The sequence below is a fragment of the Haliaeetus leucocephalus genome, unplaced genomic scaffold (assembly GCF_000737465.1).
Source record: "Haliaeetus leucocephalus isolate CR32 unplaced genomic scaffold, Haliaeetus_leucocephalus-4.0 Scaffold92, whole genome shotgun sequence".
NCBI classification, from domain to species: domain Eukaryota; kingdom Metazoa; phylum Chordata; class Aves; order Accipitriformes; family Accipitridae; genus Haliaeetus; species Haliaeetus leucocephalus.
In genome coordinates this window covers 5776397-5792559 of record NW_010972528.1, presented here as the reverse complement: position 1 = coordinate 5792559, position 16163 = coordinate 5776397, and the positions used below count along the sequence as shown (strand labels likewise).

At 34.9% G+C, this 16163-nt stretch overlaps 1 protein-coding gene across 3 annotated transcripts in view; it reads left to right on the top strand.

Annotated features, from left to right (window-relative positions):
* Nucleotides 1–641: 641 nt before the first annotated feature.
* CHD9 (chromodomain helicase DNA binding protein 9) overlaps nt 642–16163 on the top strand; it is a 92188-nt gene continuing 76666 nt past the window's right edge. For 2 of the 3 annotated variants that reach the window (XR_775480.1, XM_010584991.1), the window contains exons 1-4: nt 642–718; nt 2509–2597; nt 9999–10101; nt 10765–12367. Coding sequence is in view for 2 of the 3 variants with exons in the window: in XM_010584991.1 (XP_010583293.1) it covers nt 10931–12367 (1437 nt within the window). In the remaining variant the exon portion in view is untranslated. Of the gene's footprint in view, nt 719–2508; nt 2598–6346; nt 6425–9998; nt 10102–10764; nt 12368–16163 lie in introns of all 3 variants that reach the window. The other variant, XM_010584979.1, reaches the window with a different exon arrangement.

The window sequence follows — 16163 nt, the reverse complement described above, 5'->3', positions numbered from 1 at the left end:
TAGTGTCCAAAATGAGGAAGATTACTATTGTTCAAATTTTTTGATTAGTAATAGTAATGCTTTAGGATTCCATCAAGAACATAAGAAATCCATGTGCACTTAGGGACATGTGTATTTGTCTTTCAGTATTTTACGAAGATATTATGTTAGTTGGGCTGTAGAAGATAATTTTTAAAAAACTTTCTAACATAGTTTAATATGTATCTAGGCATGCTTGTAACAAATTTAGTTCTGGTTCTACTTAATAACGTATAAGTTTTGTTGTATATCGGTGAATTTTACCAATTCAAGATTTAAAAGCAAGCATTAAGACTCTCTTCTAAAGAAGGAGACTTTACAGAACATTTTTTTTACTGTATCACATTTAACAGATATATATACATACATATTTATATATGTGTAATTCAAAGTTAACATGCAATATAGCTTATTTGAGAATCTGTGGAGATAAAACTTTCTTAAGAAGCAAAATGAGATCTAAGTTCCTTTTGTGTGGATTTCTCTTTGGCACTTAGTATAATCTTCAATGATTCTTCTGCTGTCTGAAGTATTTCTTGTATTTTACGTTTAGAATAATGTATTGTAGGTTTGGTGAATGTATATTTAGTTATATATGGGTTTTTTTTCTTCTTTTCAACACAGGATTTTGCAAAGTTCTAAGTACTCTACAATTGTCTCCATATTGGAAGCTGTTCAAGCAAGTGGACACTGTCCTAGAGTAAGAAACATTTTATTTTTTTTCTTTATTTTGAACATTCACAAAGAATCCAGTTGAGGAAGGATTCAAAACATAGCTGTTTTGGATAGCCAAGAACTTAAAGATAGTGTTTGTATTATATGGTAGTTACAGGTGAATTAGGTTTCTTTTTTTACTGTTGAATTCTTACAGCTAGGATAACTTACTTGATTGCAGGTTTTCAATTTTTCTTTTTTTTTTTTTTTTTCAAATAAAAATAAATTTTTGAATACCTCTATTCAGTTAATTTATATATTGTAAAACCTTCATGCTACAACTTTGTTTAGTCAACAAAGAACTTTTAAATAAACAGAAGTTAAGGAAATAAAAATATATATTGAAAGGCTGCATAAAAGCTGACAGTTAAATAATTTCAAACTTGATTCTAATTTCTGGATGTGAAGAGGACTTTGCATGATGAGAGCTCTGTTTGCATGGTGGGAGTTCCAGTATAGAAAATGACAACAACTAGAGGAAGTTTTCTGGCTGTTCTCATACAAAGTTCGTCTCACTTCACATAGATGGCAAAGAAAGATAGAAGTAATTTAGCAACCTTCACCTAAGTATGTGTTTGGGTACGTGTTTATTGTTTATGAATTCTAGAAAAAGATCTCTGCACATAATTTAAGTGTCCGTATTAATGTAGAGCTGAGACATTTTAGTTTAGCAACCTTGGCATGAGTCTTGAAGTTACTGAATAATAAACGGGGGATAAATGTAATAATTTATGTACCAAATTAGTACCGAACAAAATTTTTTACTGGCACATTGCAGGCTTTTGATAGCTGTTATAACCAATTTATACCTTTGACATACATTACAATGGTGTCTCGAAGATGTGGGGCGAAGAAATAATCTTTGTGTTAAATCTGCTTCTTAATGCACTGATACATACTATCTTGTCTTTTAGTAAAGATTAAATGTTGAACTGTATTAATTAGTCTTGCAAAGGCGTTTAAGAGTTTGTCACCAAGAAACTATATTTAGGGAGAGGGAAATCTGTATTTATTGGAATTGGAGGATGCTCTGTGCCTTGGAGAGAATGATCATGTTTTTGAAAGGGTAGCACTGTTTTATGGAAAAACACACTGGTATAGAATGTAAGTTTATATACTAACTTCTTGTCTTGTCTGTTAATGTTAGAGGGTGTTTTTGTTTGCTATCAGGCTTTTACGCACAGGCCCTAGAAGCCTTTACTTTCACTCACTGCGCATTTTCCCTTAAACTGTGTAATGTTTTGAAGCCTTTTTCAGCTTAAAAAAAGAACCTTTTGAATTTGAGCTCCTCTACCTACTGTCAAGGCAAGGAGTAGGATAAAACTGTTTTGCAAGTATGCTCCCCTAGAAAGGCAGTGTCAATTCCTGTTGGCAAGTACATCTGTCAGTATGTAATAGCATACTGCTGTTAAAAGATAGTATGTACAGGGCTTTTTGCATTGACAGGTTTAAAACCTAACCTCAAAAACTTTTCTTTTTTTGTCCTTGTATTGTGTCTTAGTTGCCCTAAAACTTTTAGTATTCTGGCACAGACTCTACCCTTCAAACTTAGAGGTTTGTAGTGTTGGGTTGTTTTGCAGTGGTCCTACAAAATGAGCACTTTACTTGCCTATTTATCAGACAGTTATAAAATCATGGCTACTAGTGATTCTGTATTAAATCTGGTGTTCTTGTTTTTATGGTATTTATTGTGGTTTTGAGTTTAAAGTATTGCATTTGAATGTATACTCCTGAAGTTGGTTAGTGTGTGACTCATTTACCATGTTTCATTTTCAGGTCTCTAATGATGAAGTATCCATCTGGATTTAAAGCATATCTCTGAGCTTCTTAATTCTTCATAGAAGAGATGTGTTCTAGATTCATGGGTAAGGATATTTTTTTATCTTAACTTGGGCCCTTTTCCTTAGTATTCTGTGATATATTTTTAATTAGATTTCAGCAACTTATTTTTATGTCTTATAGGTCAATCAGATACTTTTATAGTATAGCATTCTTTAGGTGCCTGTGCTAGCTCTTAATTTTGACTCCAGCTAATTATTAAACTTCGGAGTTCTAAGTACCAATGCTCTAACTAAAGCACTGTAACTCAGTATTACAGGTAGAGAAACAGCATGGTGGTATATCGGTAAATAATTAAAAAATTGGTTTGTGATTTGAGATTCCTTTTCTGATATATATAATAGTTCTACAGGCTTTAATTGTGCATCTCACCATACGTCTTCTGAATTTGGAGTTTTGGGAAGACAAAACTCCATCCTGGAAAGCAACAAAAGGGAAGGATCTGAATTTTGTGCAATTAAAAAAACAGCAACACTTTTTTTCGATAATGTAAACCATATTTCATCTGAAGAAACTTTGTGGTATTACACACCCACACTTCAAAACAGTAGAAACAAAACAACCACAAAAATTGCACTAGAAAATACAATTTTTTCTAAATGCTTTTTAATTTTTGTAGGTCTCTAAATAAAACAGCTAAGATTACTTCATACATTACAGAATTTGTATAATATGTTATCTCCATGTATTAAGCACTGCTTGCTATAATATCATTTTGAGACTTCACAAATTTACCTTAAGTTAAAAATTAATGTTAAAATGGATCTCTTAAAGAAGCAGAGTAAGTGGCCCTAACATATGCAGTAGGACTTTCTGATATCGTGCTGGTTTATACAGAGAGTTCTGTAATATACTTTCTCTTTGGTGTAGTTTTGCTCTGTTCAGCTTACGCAGAGCTCTTCTCAGTAAAGAAGCTGTCCCATTCATAGTGAAGGCAAACATCTTTGAGAAGGGTAGAAATTTAAATTTCTCTTTAGGTGCATTTGGAAGATGGATTTTCTTTCCAAGTGAAACGTCACTTGTCATGTCGGTTGACTTGAACTTTTATGAATGACCATAACAATTGACACTTACTGAATATTTTTTTTTCTTATATAAACCTTTAATATTTATTTCCCAGAGGCTATCTGCAAGAGGAGGAGAGGTGGTAGAAGGCAGTTGTGCATGTCTGGGGAGTAGAAGGGGGAAACAGTTACATGAGGGGCTTGGTGCAAGCAAACCCAGTGTAGGTATGAGAACAGACTACTCTGATTTACTATGACAATCACACACAAGCCCGTTTGCTCCAGTTTTATGCTCTTACTCAGTTGGAACTGTAGCTGTGGACTGGAACCTAGTCCTCAGAATTTAAGACCATCAGTTTCAAATCTTCCTAATCTTCAAGTCAACATACAAGGTACTTGAGTTATCTTTTGAGTATTTAGCATGATGTCTGTGAACTATGTAGCACAATAGAATTCTAAATGAAACAGTGTGTTGAGGGTATGATTTTACTGAAGGGATGGCTCATTACTTGAAAATAATTATAAATGCATACCAATGAAAAGCAATTTTAAAATAAAATAATGCATATTTATGTATATATAATTGGATATGTATTTTTTCATTTAATGAAACAGGCTACCAAAACAAGTTTTCACCTAATTTTAGTGATACCAATAAGAGAAAATGCATCTTTTCAATCCATATTTAGCTACAGATACCATGGTACTCTTGTACAAAGACTTACTTATTCTGTTCTGTTAGGGAATAAGAGAGTTCATCGCTACTGAATGTCTAAATGTTCTTCTACATTCCTGGGATTTTGAGGAGATTGTGCTATCCCTCTGTGCATTTTAAATTTAACATGTACATTGATCTTTAAATCTATAATTGAATATCATTTATATTGACGCATCAGTGGGAAGTACCTTCTGTATTATTTAATTTACTGCAGCTTTTTGAATTTGGCCAAAGCTTTAGTTATAATTAAATCTGACAAATAATCATAGTGTAATTGTCTTTTATTTTTAATATAGGGGAGGGAATGTCTTTATAATTTCTGAATATTAGGCAGAAGTGATCAGTTTAAGTATCTGGTTTTTAACACGTGGTATTGTCTACATCTTTTGACGCAGTGTTCCATCTGCTAATAGATGGACAAATCATAAAAAGCCACAAACCTGTCATGCTGTTGTATGCTACATAGAATTTAGCAAATATAATGATTTTTTCAGTCTCTTTGGCAGATGTCTTGTTTGGAAGCAAGTCTGTTATGCCTGGTTGCATTGCTTTCCTAAAAAGAAAAGAAAAAAACTAAAACACTTTGCGTATAATGTAAAACTCTTCTCTAGTTATGACTCTCTGTGTTTACTCCTTCTGTGTCCTTTAACTGTAGTCTGGATTTCTGTTATGTCATGTTTTTATGACTTCAGTTTTAATTCCTTATGTCTACTAACTTGTCCCTAGCTTCTTTCTGAGATAGCTTCTATTATTTGTCTGGATAGCCATTGTTTCAACTTCTTTTGTGAAAAATGACCATCAAAGTCACTGGCTTCCTCTTATCTGTGATACTGCCACACATTAGTCATGTGAAGCAGTGATACTTAGTTTATCAAACTATGAAAGTGTGAATATCATGGTAATGTACTGTATCTTTACCTGATTTACTTGCTTATAACTAGAGTAGCTTGGTTTTTGTTGTCATGTCATCAAAAGTAATCAACAATGCAATTAAAGAAATAAACCACATCAGTTGTTTTTATTTTCTTGCATTTTACTGCTACTCCCGCTTCATTTTCTTGCAAGCAAAATTTGATGTCTTTGTTCCATTCTATTTTCTTATGTGTTCATTCTTTTTTGATGTATTCTGTAAAATAAATCTTTCTTTCCTTTTCTTCTGGTCTTTAAATCTTGTACCATTCTCTTAATTTCTGGTCTTGCTTGTGTCTGTTAACTACAGCTTGTCTTTTTACAACTCAGATCTACCACATGCTAACGTAGTATAGAAGGGGATCATCTCTTTGAGGCTTCCAGGCTGTCTATTTCCTTGTGGTCTTTCTTTCTGACAAGAATAAAGGGTTGTTATTAAACTCTGATGGACAACCAAAATGGATAAAATTTCCCCCCACACCCAATCCTTTGCAAGGAGTTGCATTAACCGCGTTAACTTGAAACCTCAGTTTCCTAACCTAGCTCTGGTATTGATTCAATCTTGTTGCACATACACTTAAGGAAAGGAATCAAACCAGGCTGAGTGTAGCCAGTTTAATTTCGAAGTGATTTTGAATATAATAAGTAAAAGTTGAGAAAGACCTTAAAGTTTAAAAAAAGTTAAAATTACAGTAGTAGTACGAGAGCTGCTTTTGTAGGTTAAGACCACCAACAATATTGCATTGATACATATTCTGTTTGTAACTGAAAAGATAGTTTTAGACCATACAGAATACAACATGGTTTGTTTTTAAATGAAAAACATGTGTTATGCAGAAATTAGTATTTTTTCATTCACTTGGACTCATAAATTCTATTTTAATACCATTTCTCCTGTTCTAATACTTTGGTTTCAATCTATAATTTAAAATAGATCTCTTAATGTTAAGGTCTAGTAGATTAAAGAAAGTACAGGTGTTCAGTTTAATGAGTAGTGACCAGACCAAAAAAACCCAAGAGCTGGGAGATGTTACTCTTCTGGTTCAAGTATGTTTGCAGAATAACTTCATACTTCTTGGAGAAAATGCTATGTTTTGTGCGAGGCATCAAATGATAGTCAAAAAATTCACTGTTTAAATTCCAGATGCTTTAGCATATCTGAAGATGGCAAACCCTGAAATGTATTTCAGTTTAACTTGGGGGATACTGCTGATGTTTCCTGGTAATTAATGTTAGAAAACTTCATATTACTTAAAAAAAACCCACAACTTTTTTTTTTAAGAATAGCAGGTCTAATGTATGATTTTGTTACATAGCTGTTAGATAGTAGTTACACTGTAGTAGTAGTAGTAGTAGTAGTAGTTCCTGTTGCTTAGTTTTCTACATAATACCAGCTTGATTACTACAAAGTTGAGAGTGTGAAATACAAAGGGAGAAACTAAATACTAGTAAGAAGCATTGCTGAATGCCTTTGGGTTCCATTATGTTTAAAAAAGAAAACAAAACCTACTGCAGAAAATTCTAAATTTACCAAGTGTCCTATAGTTAGTAAATACTGCTGAAGCAATTCTAGCTGATAGGGGGCAGTAACTTCTTAAATTGAAGTACAACAACTGTAGTCTTCCAGTTGCTTCGTCAGGTTGTACCTCTGTTTTGGTGCTCATTTTATTGTCTAGAATTGGTCCAAGCAGTTCTCAGACATTGATGTTGTAGAAAGATCTTGCTAACTTTAAGCTGGGTAAAGATTAATATTAAATCAGTATACAATAATGGTAGACAATTTAGACATGCAAAGTATTAGAATTAATTTAGTTTTTACAAAAACTGTAACTTCATTACAAATTCTCAATGTAAGAGGGCACAAAGATGTCAAATTGTACTTACTAAGAGAAATCTAACTTTTTACTGTAGTTTGCTTTATTGAGTAGGGATTCAAAACTAGTTTCCCTATTCTGATTCAAAAGCAGCCCCAATAAGAGCTTATCTTCCATGAGAAGTATTTTGGAACTGGTACTATAAAACACTGGCTGTCGTTGCATTGTTAACATTGTAGTTGTCAAGTCCAATAGATGAATGTCTTCAAAATGTTTATTTCCTTGACTGCTCTTCTGCCAGCTCAAGGTAAAAGCATGTCCAAAGTTCGAATTGGTACCACGTATCTGTCTGGGGAAGGAGGAGGCTGGATAAAAGCGTGTTAAACCATAATTGTACCTGCCATTGTTTTCTATGTAAGAGGGAGTAAGGACATGGAGAAGAGAATCACTTACAGAAAGCATGTAAAAAGTTTTTGTGTCAGAACTTATTTTGTTTCATTAAGTTGGGTGTGAGGACGTAGGATTTTTTTTTTATGGAAAGGACAGAAAAATAGTACTTGTGTGCCAACTAATTTCAGAAATGCATCACAGTTTGCTTTCGTATGCCTTCACAGTTTGCAAGCTGAGCATCTAATATTTCCATATTCAAGTATAGCAGAGAGAAACAAAAAGGACAATTGTTCAATAAATTTGGAGATGACTTTGTGTGAGAGGCTAGTTTCTCCAAATCAAACACCCTTGAATTTCCAAGTTATGGTTTTCTTTGGGCTGAAAAAAATGTGATGGATTTTGTAGACACTGAAGAAAAAGGCTAAGGGTAAAAGTACTTCTCTGGTCAAAAAGCAAGGTGTCTTTGCAACAGAGTTGTGTTCAGGCTATCTACAGCAGTATCCTTTCCAAAAAAGGCTTGGGTTGGGTTTTGTTTTGTTTTTTCACTTTGTGATCTCCTCTTTACAGAGAAGCTTTCTTCATAATAAATGTATGTTGGTCTAATTAGCCTGTAGAGGTTTCTCATGTATCTGGCCTTCAGATTTCTCAGTTTGGAAGTTCGTCTGTGCTATCCATCTTATTTGGATCCTTGAAGTGAAGCTGACATCTTCAGGTTATGTTTCCTTTTTATACCTACTAAGACTTACTGTTTCATAAAGCCTTCTCATTTTAGTAAGAGAGTATTATTTCCTCGTTATTTCCTCCTTTTTCCTTATGCTGAAAGAAAGTAGGAAAACCTAAGATGAAAGGTGTTTCTTGGGTTTTGAGCAAATAAGCAAGTATCTGTGAGGCAAGCTCAGAGTTACAGTGTCACAACTGCAGTGATGCTAGCTGTTATGCATGCTTTTTTCCCATTTTTTACTGTAAAGGTACACAGTCAGTAAAACAGGAAGAGATAGTCTGGTATGTGTTTTTTCAATATGGGGTTGTTTTAGTCCTGTTAAATAGTTCTAGGCTACTATGTAGTTAAACTCAAGAGCATGTATAGTAGGTAATTACCATAGAGTAGCTGGCTCATATGTCACTTACTGTACGTTTAAAAAAAATAAATAAATAATTGTACACCCTATTGTATCTATATTGCTAAAGATGGAAGAAATCTCTCTTTTTGTCTGTTTTTTCAAGTTACCACAAACTGAATAACCTTCCTTACAGTAAAATATAGTTTATCTCTGGGCATAACCAAGGAGCTGTATGCAGTCTGCTGAGCTATTTATACTGAGTCTCAATATGTAAACTTTTATCGATACAGGCTTCAAATTTGAGATTTTAACAGTAGAGTCCTTGTTAGCTTGGAACATGACATTTTACACATGGCTACCATAATCTCGATCTATCGTTCCTCAGATGGGGGTTTCTGTAATTAGATCATTTGTTCTGTGTCTACGTTATTCTTTCCTTGTACTTAATCTGACTTGCTTGTCTCTTCTTAGCTAAAATAGCTCTTCCCCGACTTATCTTTTGAGTTGAAATACTGTTAAGATGAGAGATGATTATATTAGAAATGGTACAAAAACCTAAAACCATGACACGTCATCTACCTGGATCCTGATGTTGGTTTATCATCTCTTGGAAGGTGTTTGATACTGAGAAAGTCATCATTCTGTTGCTTTTAATCATAAGCAGACAACTTAGTAAGTGTTGGAAGATAACGGGGTCTAATTTATGTTAGTGCTTCCTTTAACTTGGGACTTCAGGGAGTCCTAACTTCAAGCAGTAAGTTCCGCATGTATCATCTGGAATCCACGGTTACTTTGTTATGCTAAGCTGTCACCTTCCTAAGCCTCTGTGCCCTTTTTATAGCATGCTTGTTCTCTATACTCATAGTAATTAACACTCATACCAATCCATGCTTGATAGATGTCACCACTTGGTGTCTTTCAGTGTGATACAAGATCCATCTGTCCTTTTCCTGTGTAGACCAGAAGTTTTATATACCCAAACCCTCAACAAGGTTTATTAATTTAGTTTAGGCTTTATTCTGACTATGGTCACAACACTTTCAGTGGACTAGGAGAATAAGCAGAACAGATTTTCATCAGTCTTTTGTCAAAGACTACTTTGTACTTAATAGGTTCAATGTGGACATTGTCCATCAGAGAATATTTCAGATTTTCAGTGTGTCCATTCTGGAAGGATCCTATACTCATTTTATTCTTAGGAGAATTCATTAATGAAGAATTGCAGTTGAAATAAAGGAGGAGAGCATGAAGATGAGCTTTAGTAGTAGGGTCAGGAATTAAAAGCTGTGACTGTTTCCTTTTTTTCTTTATAGTTGGGTATATGTGTTGACAGGGTGAAGGAATGATTATTCCATGAAGATGGTAATTGAAAGTGATTGCTCCTCTATTCTAGAGGCTTAGTAGTTATCTGGGAAGGTAAATTACCAGAGAGACACATTTTCGACACGTTTTCATTAATTTCCCATTCTGTTTGATTACGCTACGAATGTGCAAGTTTTTAGGCTAAAGTTAAACTAACCATCCTTTTCAGCTCCTCTTGCCTGAAACCCCCAACTGCAAACTAATTCATTGGTGATCACTCAGTGATACTATGAATAAATAAAAAAGAAAACCAACTTGTATTTCAAAACTAGGTAAGTGTGTAAACTCTGTTGTGGAACCAAACGTAGTTCTTTTCCTGTGTTTATCTTTGACTGTATCACTGTATTAATCCTCTTGTCTTTCCTTTAAATAAGAGTTTTATGTCTTTAAGTGAGATAAAATACAGTTTTTCAGAATCTTACTTAATGCAACTTAAATAGAAGAAACAGAGTATCTCAGCTTTTCCTACTGAAGTCAAGGTAGCTTTGTTTTTAAATGTGGCTTATAACCTCTCAAGTTTCTTGTTTATACATACAGAATTATTGTGCACATTTTATGTATTGTATGATTTCCTTCTACAAAGAAATTTTAATTCTGGACTACTAAAAAAACCACAATTCTGTTACAATTTGATCGTTTTAATGAAAATGGCAAAGGGGAATTGAAAATAGAGAAAACTGAATGAAAAAAATGAAACCACTACATTTAAAACGTCAAATATTACGTTGATTACAAAAGGCACAAAAATGATATATGCTGCACAGGGTATTGAGTATAAGCAAAAATAACTTGAGTTGTGGTTTAACTAAACTGTAACATTACAAACAAAATACCAAAAATCCATAAAAGTATTGGGGAGGGGAAGGAGTGATGAGGAGAGTCATGAAAGTAATTTTTCTCTTTTTTTTTTTCTCCCTTCCCCCTCCCCCCCTCAGGGTGCTTTAACACTTTAAGACGAATGTTTCATCAGAAGCACTAATGGATGTTGGCATGCCTTGGATAAAGTGGTGACCGCTGGATCTCATTTGTTTCTGTTCACTGCAGAGAGCCAAAATTGACTCCATTTGGAGTTCAGAGAAAAAGCAGTACAGACCTATCAAGATGACTGATCCTATGATGGATTTTTTTGATGATGCCAATCTTTTTAGTGAGACCTTAGAAGGTTTGTCAGATGATGCCTTTGTTCAACCTGGACCTGTTTCACTTGTTGATGAATTGAATTTGGGTGCAGAATTTGAACCTTTGCACATAGACTCATTGAACCATGTGCAAGATGCTCAAAATCAACAAAAGATGAGTGAGTTTGATCAGCTGAATCAGTATGATTCACTGAAACTTCACTCAGTAAATCAGTCTTTTAATAGCTCAGCTGACAATGTCTTATCACCACACTCTCAATTCAATTGTTCACCAGTTCATCCGCAAAACCAGTCTAATGGGATGTTTCCAGATGTGGCTGATGGTAGTCCTATGTGGGGTCATCAAACTGCCACAACTGTTTCAAATCAAAATGGGTCCCCCTTTCACCAAGGACATTCTCAGTCTATGCAGCAAAACAAAAGCTTTGTAGCACACCATGACTTTGCCTTATTTCAGGCTAATGAACCGCAGCATCAGTGTGCCTCGCTACGGTCGCAACAAAGCAGAAACAACACAGGGCAAGATGCTCTGAGTCAGCCAAAAGACTTCATGGAAGTTAATGTATCTACTTCTCTCAGAGTCAGTGTTAACCACCCACCTCCAGTTTCTAATCCATCAACTTCACAGCAGCCTCTGTCTGTTCAACAGTTTTCTCAAACTGCAAGTGCTTCAATACATTTTTGTGGGAATCAAGAAGGAAATTTTGATGGACAGTCCCCAACTATTACTCCATGTTCTGTCAATAATAGCCAACAATTTTCATCTCCTTATTCTTACTCCAATAACCACATTTCTCCTACCAGCCTTCTTCAGTCTACAACAGCTCTTTCTACAAGCCAGCAGACACACTCTATCTCTGACTTCACTGGAAGCGATGCCTTTACATCTCAAACAGGGACCAAGCAAGAAACAACTGAGCACATGTTGAATCCTAATACACCTTTGAATTCAAATAGTTTTCAAATGTTGCATTCTGCACATCCTCAGGGCAACTTTAGTACTTCAAAACTCTCTCCTGTGAATATTAATTTTCCAACTTCTACTGGTTCTGCTTCTCAGATAAGCCATTTCACTGACCCTATTGAAAGCAACGGTTTTACATCTTTAGATGATAACTTACTTCATCAAGTTGAGACTCATAATGAACCATTTACAGGACTTGACCCGGATGACCTCCTTCAGGAAGACCTTCTGCCACAGTTTGATGATTCTGCATTTGTTCAGGATAGCACAAGCCATGTTTTAGAGCATGACCTAGAACACCATATAACCCCACAGCAAGTAACACAGTCATCTGATCTTGTTCGGGCACAGTCTCAAAGTCAGATCCATCCTTGGCATTCTTCAGTTTCTAATCAGCATCTGCCAGACAGAAGTCGTGTGACTTTACAAGGACAGGTATGTAGGGATTTGGGGAGCAGAAGTTTGAGCTGTTTGATTTGGTTGATGTGGTGAAATGAATAATAGTGACTGGTGCTTGTGCCAAAGCATGATAACTGAAGTTTCTGAGCTGTTATTATTTGGCCCTGAAGAAGTCTGAGTAACAGCTGGTTTAGGGGGAAAAAAAACCCCCAAAACCCAACCTGTTGATGCAGACCTTGCTTTCTCCTGTTGTTTTCTTACCATTGCAGAAAACAAGATTTAAATGACCTGAAATATTTATTCAGAGAACATGATGCTGGTCCTTCTGCTGCTTGTATTTCCTAAGTACAGCAGAGAAAATCGGTTGGTTTATGGTTTTGGTGCAAATATAATGGCTTATTGTCTTTTAAAGTACTTACAACAACATATTTTTAAGAGGTTTAATAAGGCTGGTGTGGCTGATTCCCTGCGAGAATTGCACTGGTTTTGTTATTACTCGGTCCTTTGCTTGGTGTCTGTGCTCATGCTCATTGGCTAAAAACTTTGGTTTTGTTTTTGATGTGATTAGTAATAATAGGAAACATAAAAGGCTATGCCTATGTTTGATTTTGTTACTTTTGGCTAAACCAAAAAGCTCTGCAGTTGTTTTAGTGTGATGTGCACATCTACTGCAAGTATTAAAGCCCTCCGCATGGATGACAAGATAGTATAAAAATTATATTGTACTTTTTTTAATGGTATACAAGAGAAACTAACTTCACAGATGGCACTTTTCAGATTACCTGAGAGAAATAAAAATTGTGTGAGCATTGAAGAGTTCATAAAGACAATCCTTCAATCCTTCAGCCTGTTTCTTATGAGAGCTTGCTCACAACAAGTAATGTAGTGAATTTTCAAATAGTTTTAATTGAGATATTAAGTTCACTTTAATTGAGATATTAAGTCCACTTTTTTTTTAATGCTGACCATTATCATCATCTTGTCTTTTATAAGAAGTATGTAAGTGTCAATAAATTGAAATATAGACTGGTGCTTTTGGATTGCTTTTGTCTTTTATGAGAGTAGCTAAGCTTTAAAAATAAAAAAAAAATAGGGCAAGTAAAGTATTTTTTCACAACACTGTAACCAGCAAAATCATGTTTTTATTACAGCTACTAGAAACCTGAGCATATGTGAGATTCTTGCAGATCTTTCAGCTCAAAAAAAGCTCCTGAATCAAAAGAAAACATGTCTTGAATATAGACGAGACTTAATAACCAAAGGCACAAATAATTATTCTTTCAGCTTTTAAAATTTATCAATCTTTAAAGGTATTGCTGTGGTGTAGGAGACTAGTTTAGTAGTTTTCCTTGTTAATGTTTCAAGAGTGGTATCAGTGACTGCATTATGTGTAAGTTAATACCTTAATATTATCACAGCTTGGCTCTGCTTGGTAGCTTCCAGCCCAAATTTGATTTGACAGGAATGACTGAAATTTCTTCAATTAGACGGTTTGGCAGAAGGAACTGTAGCTTCTGTGTGATAAATGCACATACTCAGCTGCCATTGCTGGTTACCTAGGGTTTCCAAAATTGTGAGACTGTCTGTTGAAATCCATGTACATGTGAACAGTGAAAGTAGGTATTTTTTATTTTAAATTCCAGTAGGAATTTAGGTTGTATTTGGGAAAGGAGAGGGAATATAAATGTTTTCTAATTTTCAATCTGTGCATTTTGAAATAGAGGCAACTCTGACATCAAATACACACATGCAGGCAGCTCTAAAAAGGTTGTAGTAACTGTATTCCTTCTCTAAATTCTTGCTACCAATATTCTTTTTACCTGACGATATAGAATGGTATCTTACTGGAAAAATAAATTACTGGGAAGGAAAGGAACCTAATTACTGACTCTTGCTTCTGCATAGTTTGCAGAAGGACACAGGCCTATGAAAGAGGCAATGTAACACCTTCCCCCCTGCTCCCCTTAAATTTTATTTCATTAGTGTAGAGATAAGGGTTTAACACATTTAATCTTTGGTCTTGGTTCAGTAGATTGCTTCTCCATTACAATTTCTGCTTATGTTTATGGAGTGTGTAATTGTCAATTCCTACTACTGAAACTTTTTCCTGTAAAATTGTGGTGTGATGTTAATAGAACACGTATACAGCTGTGTATTTGAGATTAGCTTGATTAACTGAATGATGCAGTAGATACAATCTGTTTTTGATAAATGTTTATTATTTTCTAGGTCAGGGAGGTGGAAGAAGAGGGCATAGCCCAAGTAGCTGCTCTTGTCAGTTATCTGTAGCCTAAAGACACATGGTATAGTAGCTACTAGCAAAACGTGATCCTGCTTATTACTGTGTACAGTACTGCAGAGGGAGCAGCGCCCACGTTCCCTGCCAGCAAGCAGAGCAGCAGAGCCCAGAGTTGGGAACAGTAGCATTGAGGCTATTGGTCTCCCATGAGTCTACTTGGGGTGAAGGGTGAAGAGGAAGTGGATTCCAGGAAAACTGGGGGTGGCGAGAAATCCAGGGGTTAGTATCATTTGTGAGGAACATGTGGGATACAAGCCAGGCGGTGGAAAGTAGGTCTAATAAAACTTTCCAGTGCTGTGACTTTTCTGTAGTATACATCAGAACATTTTAAGGTTTACTTCAATCTCGCTGACATCAGTTTTAGCACTTTGTTTTGTAACTAGGAATAGAGGGAAAGTTCTGAGACCTGTGGAGAGTGTTTAAGGTTTGGGGGGTTTGGTTTGGGTTTTTGTCATGGTGTGAAAACAAAGCAACTTCATGGTATTTAAACTTTTTTTTTTTTTACATTTTTTCCCTGGACTCTGAAATGAAACAGACGGAAAACAGTTAGTTATAAAACTGCTTGGTTTGGTTTTTATTATTTTGGGGTGTGCAATAAATTGTATAAATTAGATTCTGACCTTGAGTTTATCTAATTGGACAGATGTTTAATGTCTGCTTCAGAAACTGGTTGTGAAGTGATAGCTGTCAAACTACTGTGAGGAATATATTGATGGGGGAGTGACAGAAGCAAATAATGTAGAAGCCTCTTCAGATCAGCATTGTGTTTAACATGAATAGTAATAGAAAAGGATGGCAATTACTGAAGTTAAGAGGTGTTTTGGATCTGTCTTTTGTCTTATTACAATTCGAAGAGGGGGTTTACTTCTAATTCCCACCTTATTCTTTGATCACTTTGTATAATTTGAAGTTCAAGATGAGTTTTTTCTGTTTGAGCTTTTTACAATTGTGTGTAGTTTAACCAGAGAGAAGAAAGGTGGGGTAAGGGATGGGGAGGGAATATTGGTCTTTCTGAAACTGGTTGTCTTTAGGCTAGGAGTTAGGTGGGAAGGGAAAATTTTGATAATTTTCATGTGTAATAGTTAAGGTGAAATGTTTATTGTTTAACAAGACAATGTTTCATACTGGCTTTTGTACATATTGAGGAAACAATTACTAGTGGATTTAATTATTTTCATCAGTTTTAGGTTGATAATGATTGAGTATTTTCCAGAAAGGAAAACTTTTTATTTTATGAAGTAGTTAATGAACTGTGGCTACTGGAATGGACCCAACATTGGGCAACCGAAGATCTTTAACTATAGTTATGCTGACGTTATTTAAAATTAAGAAAGAACATTAAATACTTGTTTCATTATTCGAAAGCAAGCATACTCATCACATTTTTACTTGTACAGCTATTCTTTTGATAGAAATTAATTTTTAAAATAATACAATCTGTTCAGGGTAATAATGCTGCAGAATTAAAAATACGATAGAATGTCTTATGCTGCTATTATACTTTCTGTGCCTGCTGTAATTAGATTATAATTG